Below are 13,734 nucleotides of genomic sequence, written 5' to 3' on the forward strand. Positions count from 1 at the left end.
ACTCCAGCCTGCATCATCTATTTTACTGTTTAAGCCCTTCTTTATAGCTACCTAATGTCAAGAAATGCCCCACCTTACAAATTGCTGAAATTACTGCACAGGTTTTATCCACAACATAAATAACCTAGGATGTAATAAAAATTCTGTAGAAATTGCAATTTTCTGTTGTTCCCAGGTATTGTAGCCAAAGCTTACAGTCAAAGGCATTAGCTCTATCCCTCTGTCCTTCCACTGCTGTTATAATTTATAAAGCTTTTTTCTCTTGACTAGTACATGTAATAAAAAATCATGATGTCAGCTTACTGTGTAAGGTAAGTCAGTGAGTGAGCTCTTACACTTACAGCCTTTCACCATTGTGTCTCTGAGAGTATTACAGAGGAAATTTATTCTTTCCTATTCTTTCTGTAGAAAACATACATCATTGTATTAGAGTCTGCTGTGAACCATACTCTCCAATACTTCTGTCTCAATCATTTGCTGCTTCCCACAATGTTGCATAAACCACTATAAGAAACTCCCACAAATATGTATTTCTGTTGATTTAGATGTTATATTGGGCAAGAACTTTCTTTATACACTTCTTTTCCAACTGAGCACTTGGTTTTCAACAAAGGAAAATGTCTGAAAAGTTATTTGCTTTTTTTGAGCTTTTTGCTGCTGGTGCTGAAACATTAAAAAGACTCCAGCTCTGGTGGGACTTTTTAATCGTTTTAAAGCAAAATCAGAAAAAAAATCTGCCCACAATTAACTGGTTTTCATCAGGGTAATGCACTTTCATAGTAAGGTATAAAAGCAGATCTTCAAATATGATGAAGTAAAAACAATCTTTGTTGAAATGCACATTTGTTTCACTAGACTTTAAGCCTTCTTAGGGTTGGATTTGTGATCCTTCACCCAGATTGTGAAAAATCAGTAGAAAGTATGGAGGAAAACTTTCTGAAATATTAACATTCTAGCAATGTATATTTGATTAAAATAATTTCTCCATATTTGTACTGATAAAATAGGAAATCACGTAGACATCAATAACAGTTCTCTTCAGACAGAAAAATCAGTGTAAAAGTTATTTCCTCAGGGCAACTGAGAAAAAGAGTCAAATTATAGGGGGAATTAAGCCCATGAATGTCCACTAGCTTACTGACCCTGAAAACTCAAACAATTTATTCCAGAGCCACATACCCTTGAACTCTCAGAGGTTCATTCAGCTATAATTATATTTTTCAGAAATTACATAATGTAATAGAGAGCAAATAAACAGAACATATAGAAATATGCAGTAGTACAAACTGTCTTGCAGAGTTGTACAAAGGTTTGTTAATAGGAAGAAGATCATGATATTCATAGGAAAGCTTAAAAGCTTCTGATTTTGGAAATCACAGCCTGCTTTTCCTCAGGAATTGACAGGCAAGTTGGAGCACTGTCTCAGCAGCTTATCCCTTTTACAGAACAGGCTTAATGGAACCAGCTTACCAGCAGCTCTGTTTTTCTATATCTTTTGTGTCCCTAACAGATGGCCATTCCCACTTTTTTAAACAATTTTTAAGATAGTTGAAAATTAAAAGATATCAAAGACATTTTTTCTTTTTCAGACGCAAGGGCCTTAGTCACATGATATCCATCAGTCCTTAACCAGGATTTCTGATGAATGAACCACATTTGCAATCCATTATATTACATATTTAAGAATAGTACAGATATTTGATAACCTACAGGCTTATTCACAGTGTATGCAGTCCACAGTGGCATCCAGATATCATAGCTGTATCCGCTCACATACTGATGATGGGAAAGGAGGCAGTAGACATTTTTCTTCTGAAGAACTTTGGGTCTCCCATATGGCAAATGATATGAGTTTGCCTTCTTTACTAGAATTTAAACAATAATTATTGATTCATTCTTCTATAACATTTCACATGGCACAAAGGTTTAAGAGAGCAGAGAAAAAAATGTAAATTAAAACATTAATAAATCCAAATAAAACCAACAGTAAACATGGGTGTGTGTTCCTTTAAGCTCTTAGCTTACGAGTGGAATAAAAAAATGTAGAAAATAGTTTTCATGCTATGTTTAACGTACAAAAGTCAATGTAATATATCAGACTTGCAAATTCTTGTTTCTTTGCAATTTCATACCAATATAAATCTTTTGAACATATCTTGCCAGTGGAGTGAAATTTACATCTTATTTGGCTAGGAAGCATTACAATGCTTCCTAAAATTTCCAGAAACCCCATAAAAAAGCACACAAAAATATCTATGGGAATTTTTGATCAGAGAAAGGCAAAGTTATGATTACAAGGTGGGGAACAAGAGTTATGGCATATAGCCTGGAAGTGTTTAGGCTTTCTCCAAAGACCACTGAAACCTGTGTGGTTTTTTCCAAGATTTTAATGGGATTCAGATCTGATTCCTACGCATAAATGTTGCTATAACAGTATCAATTAGCATTTTTTAAAGAAATGTAAAGAAAAAAGAAACAAAGTTATGGTTCTGACTTGGCTTTCCTATTTCACTTTAAATTGTAATTAACATTGCAAAAATTCTCACTGAAACTAATAATATAAAATCTAAACCAGGCACAGATTTAAAAATATTGCTGTCCTTTTCATTTCTTGCTACTTACTTTCTTCTGTGGTGAGATTTAACCTCTCGTTTAGTACTGAAACATTTGATATCTGTAAAATATAAAAGAATCATTCAGAATGAATCCATAGTTTAGAAAAACCAAAGAAAAGAGAAGAGACTTGACAAACATGATTAAAAGATCCCAGAAGCCCCTACTTACATGCATGCATGTGCATCCCAGTTCATCTACGGGAGTCAGACGGGAAACTGGACATGAAGAAGGAGATGAGTCTTCTTTTGCATGTGAAGGATTGTAAAAAGGTTTTTTTAGGAGGTGATTCAAGCTGCCATGTGTTCCATTGTTTGGTGCTGGTGTAATATGCAGCAAATCTGTTGAAACATTTGAAATTTGTAAACAGAAGCAGAAGAACTAGCTTATTCCATTATCTAAACTATTATGGTAACTACTACCATGAACTTGCAATTTTCTAGGTATGAAGATTCGTTGCTGTCTTCCACTGCATCAAGATTTGGTAATTATGTATTTAAGTACTGTTGATACAGTTTTATACATTGCCATAACATTAATAAGATTAGATGATTTAATGCAAAGTACAAATGTGACTGCAAATGCATCACATTGTGAAGCGTACTAGCCTATTGCATTTTTGTGTGATGCCTCAATCCATATTTTCTGAGGCACATACTTCCTAATTGCTCACTGCCGGGACTGCCATGGTCTGTCTTAAGTTATGAGCAAGAGCAGTAACTCTCTACAAGATTCTTATCCCACAGGCATCATTTCAACAGCAAGCCCACATGGCAGGAGCGCTTCTCTCTGATTCTTTAGTGGAGTCCTTCTGCAATAAGAAACAACCTTCAAAGCAGAACCATTTTTGGCAGAAGGCAAAAGAGCATGGCTTCAGTGGGTTTTTTGTGTGAAAAACCTAGCTTCTGAATTAATTCACTCAATTTTTAGTTACTCTTCTTTTAGCTCTTACAACACTGGTATTTGAAAACACTATTGGTTTATCATCTAAAGTACTGGATTGTTTCTACTCACCACACATAAGGTTGTAAACCTCGATGTTTTCAAAAGCATCCACTTCTGTTTTGTCTTTAAAGCTTGGGCCATATGCTAAGAATATAGCCTAGATTGTAATAAAACAAAAGTTACTATCTAAAGGAATCCAAATTCAAAAACAATTCAGTTGCATTTTACAGAAACAGGGACACCAGAACAAAATACAGTCTTTTCACAGTCATAAAAGTTAAAATACAGGATTGTTCTGGTAAAGAAGGCAAATTTTGCCCATTGCATATAATTCGAAGAAAAATGCAAAACATAAATTAATTTCTCAGGATACTTTAAACTATATAATGAATCGGGGGGGGTGTCTAATATTTTGATGCATACTTACAAAAATTAGTTTGCTATGTTTCAAATTCACACCTTTTTATGTTTTCATTGCAACAGCCAGTAACAATGCCATTTCAACAAATGCAGAGTTATGACACTCACAGTTCCTATCTAAAGGCTAATATTGAGCCAGAAATATAAGCATTGGGGGGGTTGGGGTTTGTTTCTTTGAATACACGTTGCATTCTCTAAAGTCTTTGGGTCACTTAAGAGCCTATAGCCATGGCTAAAGCAAGGAGCAGGGAATTGTGGAGACCCACCCCAAGCTCAGCACAGACCTGCATCAGTACCACCAATGGTACAATGTAGTGCTGGGCGGCCCTTGCTGGGGTCTGCAAGCATTGTAGCAGACCACTGATACTAGTTATAGTCTCACATTAGTTTCTACTCCTTTATAAGCCTCCTGAGCTGCCTGCCATAACATACAGGAAACATGACTAAACAGGACAATGATCTGTTCTAAAATAAGATTCTTACATTCCTGTAACAGAAAAGGAATTTTTAATTTATTTTAAAAAGACAATGTTAAGACACTTTGCTCCTTTATAATGAAAAAAATTTTCCTCATTGTGCCACCAGCATAAGGTTATCTATGATTAAGGTTTCCATGGTAACCAGAATTTACCTTTTCTTTCCATACAAATATACAGCATCATTCTGATCAGTATATTGACAATGGTTTTAATATAGTTGCGAAGATCTGGAAGAATCTAAGTCTTAGGCACAGAATATGGGACTAGTAGTGGCATGCTTGACCTTACTTAAAGGTTCATATCACAGAAAGTACATGAAAAACTAAAAGCTCAAGACCTCAAAATATTTTCACTGTAACCAGAAGTGAACATGAGATGAAAATGCAATACAGGCTATACTAATATACAGGTTATACTAATGACTTTTTTGCTCTGATGATGTGATTAAGTCTTGTAAGATAAGCAGAGACAAAGAGATTTAGTTTATTTGAGCACACAGGCTTTCAGGTGCTCAACTGAACTCCCAGAGCCTATGGAGATTTTTCAGTCATTGCTTCAGTAGAAGAATGAAAGAATGAAAGAATTCAGTGTCCCAGAGCTAGACATGGTATGCTTGGTTTACTGTAGTCTATCTGGCTCCATGGAGCTAAGGTGAGCCCAGACAAGTTTTACTACAGGATCCCAAGGAAGCAGGCCTTGTACACATCGATGAAAGGCAATATGAATATGTGGACCCAGTATGTGTTCACAGTTTAAATATCTGGGTGACACGGAAGAAAAAGCACACTGCAAAAACTATCATATATTCTATATTCTGGTGGTTCACCTAGCACATCATGATTTTCTATATACAAAGGTGCAAGACTTGAATAGAAATCATCTTACCTCCATACTTTTAAATTTGTTGTTATAGCCATGGTTACCCCCATCACAATATGTGTAATTTCCATCCCTAAGGAGAAACCATCATATAGTGTAAATAAAAATGGCACAAATAGAACCAGTTAATAACAGTCATCCTGACTCACTGGACTCTGGATCATGTCTTAAGAACTGACTCTGGCATAATATTGTAGCACTTTTTGTACAATCCAGCGTTCACTTTTATGAAGATCTCTTTCTCCTGTAACAGAGATTGCTATGGACAGAAATAAATTATCCTAGGTAGCTACTGAGTGTACAGTGAATCAATGTTTTCAAAATAAATTGGAAAAACGGCTATTTTTGAACTGAGGCCTTCACCTAGCTACAAGTTTCAGAACAAGTGTAATCTGCTTAGGAAGAATTCCTCAATCATATTCTGTGGTATCTGCATTTTAACAGAAAACTTACAATTGGGAGAACTCTGCTGTTAGCCTCTGTGGAACAGTATAAATAAGACTGTAAGGGATTTTGCCTTACAAGGCAGTGCATTTTCATCATGGATTCTAAAGGGTGAAGGAGAGATGTGGATGTGTGTGTGTGGGTTATAGAATTAATAACATGTCAGAATAGTCTGACTTACAATGACTAACACTTGTTTTAATTTACCCGTTGCTGAGATACATGGAAAGATAGAGATAGTCATCCCATACTGATTCAATGCACAGTTGTCAAGCACATGTATCCTGTTTTCAGAGGCACAAGAACATTTGAGCACAGTTTAAAAAAGAGTGAATATGAGATTTTTCAGTGGGCATTTCTTTTTCTATGTCCAGGACAATTATTTGGTTGCATCAGAGCAAACATATACTGATATATACTGATGATATACTGTCATATACTGATCAGGCATTTTCTACTATTTGAATAGTCTTGAAATTCCAGGTCAGCTCATGCTTCTCCTACTGCAACACTGTAGCTCAGTAAATACAGTATTGCTACTAACACCACAGGCTTTGTAATGAGTTTTCAAAGCCTCAGGACTAAGGCTTGTCTGAATTGCTCTTGACTTGCTCAGAGCTATTTTTTTATTGTTTAGCTCTAATAACAATTTTTTGTAATGACAAGGTGGTTATGTCTAATTTGTTACCTTATCATCTTATCTTTGCATGGCAAAGACGTAGTTTTTATACAGATAGCAGTAACAATTAGTTATTCTGTGTAGAATGGAGATCCCAAGGCTAGAAACAAATCACTGATGGTCAATTAAGGAAATGCAGATCTGGAACAGAGCAAAACCAGACTCAGAGGTAAGAAAGAGAATAAAGAACAAATATCTAACACAGGTAGAATGCACCATATCTAGTGAACTGAGATGTAATGCTAACTTGCAGGCCAGGGAAGAATGAGCAAGCTGTAGTGTTAGCATACATATAGGAAGGACCCCATTCGGATCACCGAGTGAGGAAGAAGAAACATCAACATCATATTCCTCCTGATGAAGGACTCATAATGCTGATTACTGGCTGTATCCACACATGCACCAGACTGGAGCCATCAACCTTAGGACCCAGAAGGGCAGTGGAGGGTGACTGTAACGCCAGGAAAAGGGCTAGATACTAGGAAGGCTTTGTATAACAATTTTAACTGCATTATTTTTGAGACTTTTTCTGTGTAGTAGTATTCATTTCTTTATTTTATTCTTTCTTCCTTTTTTTCCTGTGAAAATTTGATCTGGAGTAATGATGATTCTTTTACTAGACTGAAGATTTGAATCGTACTAATAATACATTCTTGGCTTTATGTATAAGGCACGTTTCCTTTTTACACATAGTAAGATTTTAAATGTAACAAACATGGAAATGAGGCATCTGTGAAGGAAATTAAAAGGATGAGAATGGGATGAAAAAGATAAGGTAACAGTCACACAAATTATGTTACCTCACAGCCAGCCACTGTCGATCCACCAAAAGATGAACTTTATCAATACGAATGTTGTTAGCATAGTGGAATCGTTTTGGCAAGTGAGGTGTCAGATAAGGCTTGAAGTGCTGAGGGGATCTTTTGCACTGTGCAAGAGGAAAGAGCCCAGTCATGAGTTTTGCCCAGTATCAAAAATAAACCCATCATTCAAAATTATCACAAACATCTTAGTGACAGGAATGTAAGCACAAAGCACGTTATTCACAGATAGCTTCTCAGATAACCTGCAGATCTCATTTTTGGCCCAAGAAGCAATGGAAGGAAAAGCAGCTTTTTTTGGAACTCTTTGAAAATATACTGCTATAATATGTATAGCAAGTTCACAAATACTGTGGTAGAAGTACTCCTAAGGCTGAAGGACCTTTAGTAGCAATGTTTAGTCTATATGTCCATACTAATGTCACTGGTATCTAGTACGTAAGACTACACTCTACAAGAGAAAGTTCCCTGGCAGTTTATTTCTGCCACCTTCTATTACTTTACCATTCAATAAATAACAAAGAAAACCAAGTATACATAACATAGCACAGTCTAGAGTTTTAGTTGCAAGACTGAACATGTACTCTCATGCCAGGTAAATGTCCAGAGCTTAGGTGTTAGCTGAAGGACTTAGCTTTTACATCCACATTTAATGTGTTAATGTAACTGTTGTGTTAGCAGGCATGCCATGAATGAGTTTGGCATTGAGAGCCTAATGACAACCATATGACAAACTGTAGAGATTTAACTACATATGGCCATCAGGAGCCTTTCCAGCTGGCTACAAGCATCATGGCAATGTTTCAGAAGTGTTGCTCCTGATCAGGAATCCAGCACTGGGACAACACAGAACATCTAAAATGCTGAAGGAAGAGCTGCTAGGAAGCTGGGTCAGCCAGAGAAGAGGACCTGTTTTACCACACAGGCAGATGCTTGGAGTCTGATCTGACATCTTCACCTCTAAGTACTAGAATTGTATATTCTGCACAGAATGACATTAATGTGAAATGAGAATAAGTGTGCCTGGGGTAGTCATCAAAGAAGCATAGTGAAATCCAGGAACATGAAAAATAAGGATTCAATGGGTTTGCTAGCCCAGGGAGAGGAGGTCATTCTACAAAGGATAGTCTAATTAAAGGGAAAAATAGAGGAAATCAACATATAATATGACTTTATGTCTATTGATTAGCAATTAACATACAACACACAACTCCCTTCTCTGCCCAAAACCCTCGTTCTAAGAACTTGAAAGGGACAAAATACACTAACTATTTATGAACAGAAAAGGAATGAGGAACTATCCTGATACCAGGCTATTCCTATAAGGCAGAGATGTCACATCTCTGTACCTATTAGCAGTTGCAGTTTCAACTGGCGTTGAGAACATGCAAATTGTGCTACTCCCCTCACACTAACGCTCTTTGATATGACAGGCTCCACATCATACAATGGGGTAAGGGACATAGCACTGAAAAAGCTCCTTCTGCTATTCCCAACCATTGATATCCTACTCCCGCATCTGCTTTGGATGCTGGGGAATAAAGGACGTGTTCTTAGGTATTCAGAATCAAGAAAAAATTAAACAGGAACGTTCACTGTCCTTTGGACTTCAGTGGCAGGCAAAAGCTACATGTAATACTGCACAACTGAGTTGTTCAACAGGTTAAAGGAAGACCTCTAGTGGTGATTTAGCAGAAATATACCCAGCTGAGAGCCCAGAATTTTTCCAAGCTGAGAGCATTTATTCTAAAAGTATCAGAATATCTGTCTACTGCTTGGACTAGGACTAGTCACAGAATAGAAAACAAACTGGCAATGAAGGAAAGAAGGGAAAATTATGACAATACATAGAGAGCAAGCAGTTTAAATGTTTAACTCACTGTAAATTATAAATGCAAAGAAATACAAAAATACAACTTTCCTACAAGCATTTTAGTTTGTCCACCACATTCATCCCACATATATTAATATATATCTTGACCACTAAAAAAGGCAGTGAATTATCTATCTAAAAAAGTATAAGGAAAAACATGCGCTGTCACATCTTACCACCTTTCAGTAAAAGAAATAGGCTTGGTCTTCCCTTGTTTTGCACTCTGTTGTGCACTCCTTTGTTTGCACCCTTCAGAGCTCAGCTGTCACAGAGTGTACCCACAAGGAGCAATGGTCTACATGGGAGACACGGACAAGCTTGGACCTGCCCTGAAGTGCTACGTCCACACAGTATGGCAGAGACCCAAGCAGAACTATCAAGCAGTATGGGGCCCAGTGGTAGTGCAGCATGCCTAAAAGCACTGCAAGTACTTAAGTGATGTCATAACAGATCCTAAAAGAGCCATACTGCATCATGCCAAAGGTCCATCTTGCCTAGTACACTGTTTCCAATCAGATCTCCAGAATTTCCAGAATGAGATACTTAGAGAAAGTGTGTAAGAACAAGTCAAGTATTGAATGAACCTTCTTTCTTGTACCTGCTCAGTTTCTTCTGGGCTTCAGGGATTTCTTAAGTCAGAGGTTGCTTGTGGATCATGTTTACTAGCCCTTACAGGCCTGTCCTCCATTAATTTGTCTAAAATCCTCCCTTCCTATTTATATTTCCAGCCTCTACAACACCCTGTGGCAATGTGCTCTACAGTGTCATCATCCGTTGTGTGGAAAAGTTGCTTTAACCTAGCCTGGGTGCAACACTTGTGGTCCAGAGCTAACAGATGTCTATTACCTAAAGCATTTCTGTGTTGTATTCTGTTCTATAATGAAGATATACCCTACTTTCTCCACATGAAGTCACCCACTTCTTCTCTTTCAGAGTGAAGTACAGAAAACTCTTTTGCTCTGAATAGTGATCCCCCATGGCAAATCTTTGTGCACCACCTTTGAACAACTTCCAGAACTGCCTCCTATGGTACACTGGAGTCAGTACACTATTTAAACTGGCACTGTAGTCTCAGTTTTTCACAAACTGTGCTTTTTGATCAGATTCCTATCAAGAGGAACTATGAGGAAAAATTATGAAAATATTTACTCACTGTGAGATTTTTAACAATTCCTTCTGAGTCAACTGTTAAAAAGAAAAGATGAATTAACATACATTCAAACAGCTGAAGGTCCAAAGCCTCATGAGAAAAATTTCAACATGCTTTTTGTCTGTAAAATAGTATTTCTTTATTAGCCTGTGAAGATTATGGTAACCATAACCTTCTACAGGTAGGAACGTTATGTTTCCAAGGGTAACTGTCTGTAAGTGTGGTAGTCTGTGGAAGTACCTAGCACTTTGGGTACATCAAGACAGACTGTAGAAAACTGCCATGGTGATGACTGCCTACACCTAAAGCTGACACATCACCAGAACCAAATTTTCTTTTCCCACCTAACCTCTGTTTGAAGTATAACATTTTTTACATTGAACTGGACCTGGAGCACTTGTCTTGTATTCCACTTCCAGCAGCAGTCACAGAGAAAAATCCAGTCTGTCTTAGTACTTTCACCTTCCACATTTTCAAAGAGTAACTTTAACCTTTTGTCATTAGCTTTCTAAAAAATAAATCTGAGCACTTTACAGAAGAAAAATTCCTTCAGAAAAAGTAAGACCATTAGAGGAAATGAGCCAACAAATATATTGAGATTAAGACACATACAAAACATCATTATTCTCTCCTCTGCTTATTACTCTGGTCCTGTCTGACTTAGAGTGTCTTCTACTTAAACCAAGGAAAGTCTGCTTTATGTTGTATAAATATTGTGCCTACAAATGTAAATAAAATTAGAAAAGATAAATAAAAAGTACAATGGGATCCCAGCTCTTATTTGAGATCTGCAAGAATTATGCATTTTAGAATACTTTATGAATTCTATAAGCTTACTAGTTAGAGCACTTCCATGGTTTTATCTCTCTCCATTCTTTTCCCTAATAAAGTTTTGGGATTTTTTTTTTTCAGTCTGGTAGCATGGTATCTATTCCGAGTCAGAGTCAGCTCACATGGTTTCAATTTTGTGTTCTTTTGTGATACTAGCTAAAGGGCTCAACCAAGGCTTAGATCCCACTGTGCTAAGATTCAGATTTCGTAACTGCACACACAGTTAGAAATAGTCACAGCTTGAAAAAGACTGACTCTCTCAATGTTGCACAAGAAATCTGTGAAGAGCAATGCACTTACGAAAGACCTGAAGTTCCAGTTCAAAACAATAAAACTATCTTTACTTCATTTTTCCACGTGCCAAGAAAATGCAAATCAGCATCTGCAAGAAGCTTTTATAGCCTTCAATTTCATCTAAAGGGGTTGTTCTTGCAAAAAAAAAACCCAACCCAACAACTTCCATGGATTTTTAAGCCAGATGAAGTGAAACAAAAAGCTGTTCACTCTGCTGATTACTACTGATTATCCATTTTCCCTATTTTTTTTAAATTTTATTTATTTACTGTTATATTGATTGTGCAATCCCAGGATTGGTCCACACTTACAGGAAAAATAGTCCTTTGGAACATTTCTTGCTCGAATGCGAGGTGCAGGCCCAGCATATATGTAGAAATCAATCTGTTTGAAGTAATTAGTCATATATTCTAACTGTGTGCAATAGGTCATCTCCATCCCTAAAGGACAATATAGAAACAGTTATTTTTTATATACAATATATGGCAAGGAAGATAAAGTGAATTACAAAATAGATTAAAACTAGTAAGCACACACATTACACAGAGGAAGAAAACAATGACCCAGTAAAATTTAGATTGAACAAAGAACTATATACATTACCATGATCAGCTAAAACAATGAGGTTTACACATTTGTGCAGGTTTCTTTGTTTAAGTCCATCCATTAGCATCCCCAGTGCTTGATCTGCTACCTGTAAGGCTTTGATTACCTGTGAGATAAACCAGTTTCATTAGAATTTTTCTGATTTCAAGTTCTCACTTAAATATAATCATCCAAGTCTGAAGAAAGTGAGCTTTTCTGTCAGTTTTCAGGTTCTTAATGTTGCTTCTTCTTTTCTTTTTCCATCACCACTAGAGTATAGATGTGCAGAATTCCACTACCCTACCACAGAATATGCAACTTCAAAAAAGACTCGCAATTAATTTTTTTCTATTACCTTCGAAAAATTGAGCTTTAAAATACGTTTATTGAAAGAAAAAAATTAACACATTCAGATCAAATTTGTTCCTCAGTCCCAAAATTATATAAAATATCAGATTTCTAACATTAAATACAATTTTTGTTGTAGTATGAGCATGTCATTGTATTAAGAACAAGCAGTGTTTCAAAAATATTTACACACACGTATTATCCATAAGTCCAGTGTAGCATCCAAGAAGGCATAGTGCCCTTCTCTCATATATACCGTCCCTTTAAACTTCCTACAGAAAACCACTGACCACCACCGAAGTAATATGGGAGAAATCCAGCACAACCCACCCTGCAGCCCTTCACAGAGGATAGCTCTTCCCTAGTTGGCGCAGCTGACTTACAGTCTTCCTGTAAGTCCTCCAGTAAGGATGATATCCGACTGAGTCTGAGGACTCCATGGCTGAGCACTTGCAGCCTTCTTGTTCCCCTAACTCTGCTGCACTCTCTTGAATGTCTTGCATGCACGGACAACGTACACATATACAATTACACATACAGTAACGGGTTTTTAAGCCCTTTATGTACAAAGAGAAATGGAGTTCCCTTTCCAATTAGGGAGCCTAAAACTATCCTACAAAGATCAATTTTTCTGTCCTTGTCCACTACAACAAGGCCTTTTGCTGAAGACCATTTTCAAATATATTAAACAAGACCATTCCAGGAAGGAGCTGATATGATAAGTCCTAAGCTCCTTAAAGACTGAACTTTTTGCCTACATGCAAATAAAAATGTAGTATTTTGGGGTTACAAATTAACAAACATTGAAGTACAGTGTTAGGAATAAATAAAAGACAATTCTGATGATTTGCCAGGCCACATGCTTCCAAATATTACTTGGCAATAAAATTAAAGTTCAGTCTAAATACAACTATTAATATTATTTTTAGTAGTACGATCTGAAATGATTTGCTGCCGGTCTGTTTGGTTTACAGCTCTTTTGAATCATAACAATGGGCTCAACCACAAGCAAGAGTTCTTAATAAAAACTCATAAAACAGTCATGGTAATTTTTGATCTACTATCCTTTCCAAGTTTATAGGTTTGTTAAGTTCATAGTACAGCACCATTTTTAGTGTGATTTAGTCTAAGAAAACCACAAAAACTACTTACACCACCACTAACTGGTCCAAATGAATGTCCAGAAGAATCTGGTTCTTCAATATATAAAGTGTAGAAATCAGGCCTCGAGTTAGAAATAAATAAGAATGGAATATTATGAGAATTTGGAGACAGCATTTCATAAGAACATTTTCATTTTAAAAAATTATTAAATGAAACTTAAAACGGAATTATAAATAACTTCTTTAAATCTTAATAAAAGTCCATACAGC

The 13,734-nt window shown here is 36.5% G+C and overlaps 1 protein-coding gene across 2 annotated transcripts in view; it reads right to left on the reverse strand.

Moving 5' to 3' along the window:
- Window positions 1-13,734, reverse strand: part of ENPP3 (ectonucleotide pyrophosphatase/phosphodiesterase 3) — a 42,007-nt gene that overhangs the window by 9,513 nt on the left and 18,760 nt on the right. For both annotated transcript variants that reach the window (XM_050894664.1, XM_050894665.1), the window contains exons 11-20: window positions 13,514-13,586; window positions 12,032-12,140; window positions 11,740-11,868; window positions 10,307-10,338; window positions 7,260-7,387; window positions 5,343-5,409; window positions 3,628-3,715; window positions 2,785-2,954; window positions 2,623-2,674; window positions 1,711-1,865 (exon numbers count right to left, since the gene is read on the reverse strand). In XM_050894664.1, the coding sequence (XP_050750621.1) occupies window positions 1,711-1,865; window positions 2,623-2,674; window positions 2,785-2,954; window positions 3,628-3,715; window positions 5,343-5,409; window positions 7,260-7,387; window positions 10,307-10,338; window positions 11,740-11,868; window positions 12,032-12,140; window positions 13,514-13,586 (1,003 nt within the window). The remainder of the gene's footprint in view (window positions 1-1,710; window positions 1,866-2,622; window positions 2,675-2,784; window positions 2,955-3,627; window positions 3,716-5,342; window positions 5,410-7,259; window positions 7,388-10,306; window positions 10,339-11,739; window positions 11,869-12,031; window positions 12,141-13,513; window positions 13,587-13,734) is intronic.

This window comes from Gymnogyps californianus, chromosome 3, assembly GCF_018139145.2.
Source record: "Gymnogyps californianus isolate 813 chromosome 3, ASM1813914v2, whole genome shotgun sequence".
Classification (NCBI taxonomy): Eukaryota; Metazoa; Chordata; class Aves; order Accipitriformes; family Cathartidae; genus Gymnogyps; species Gymnogyps californianus.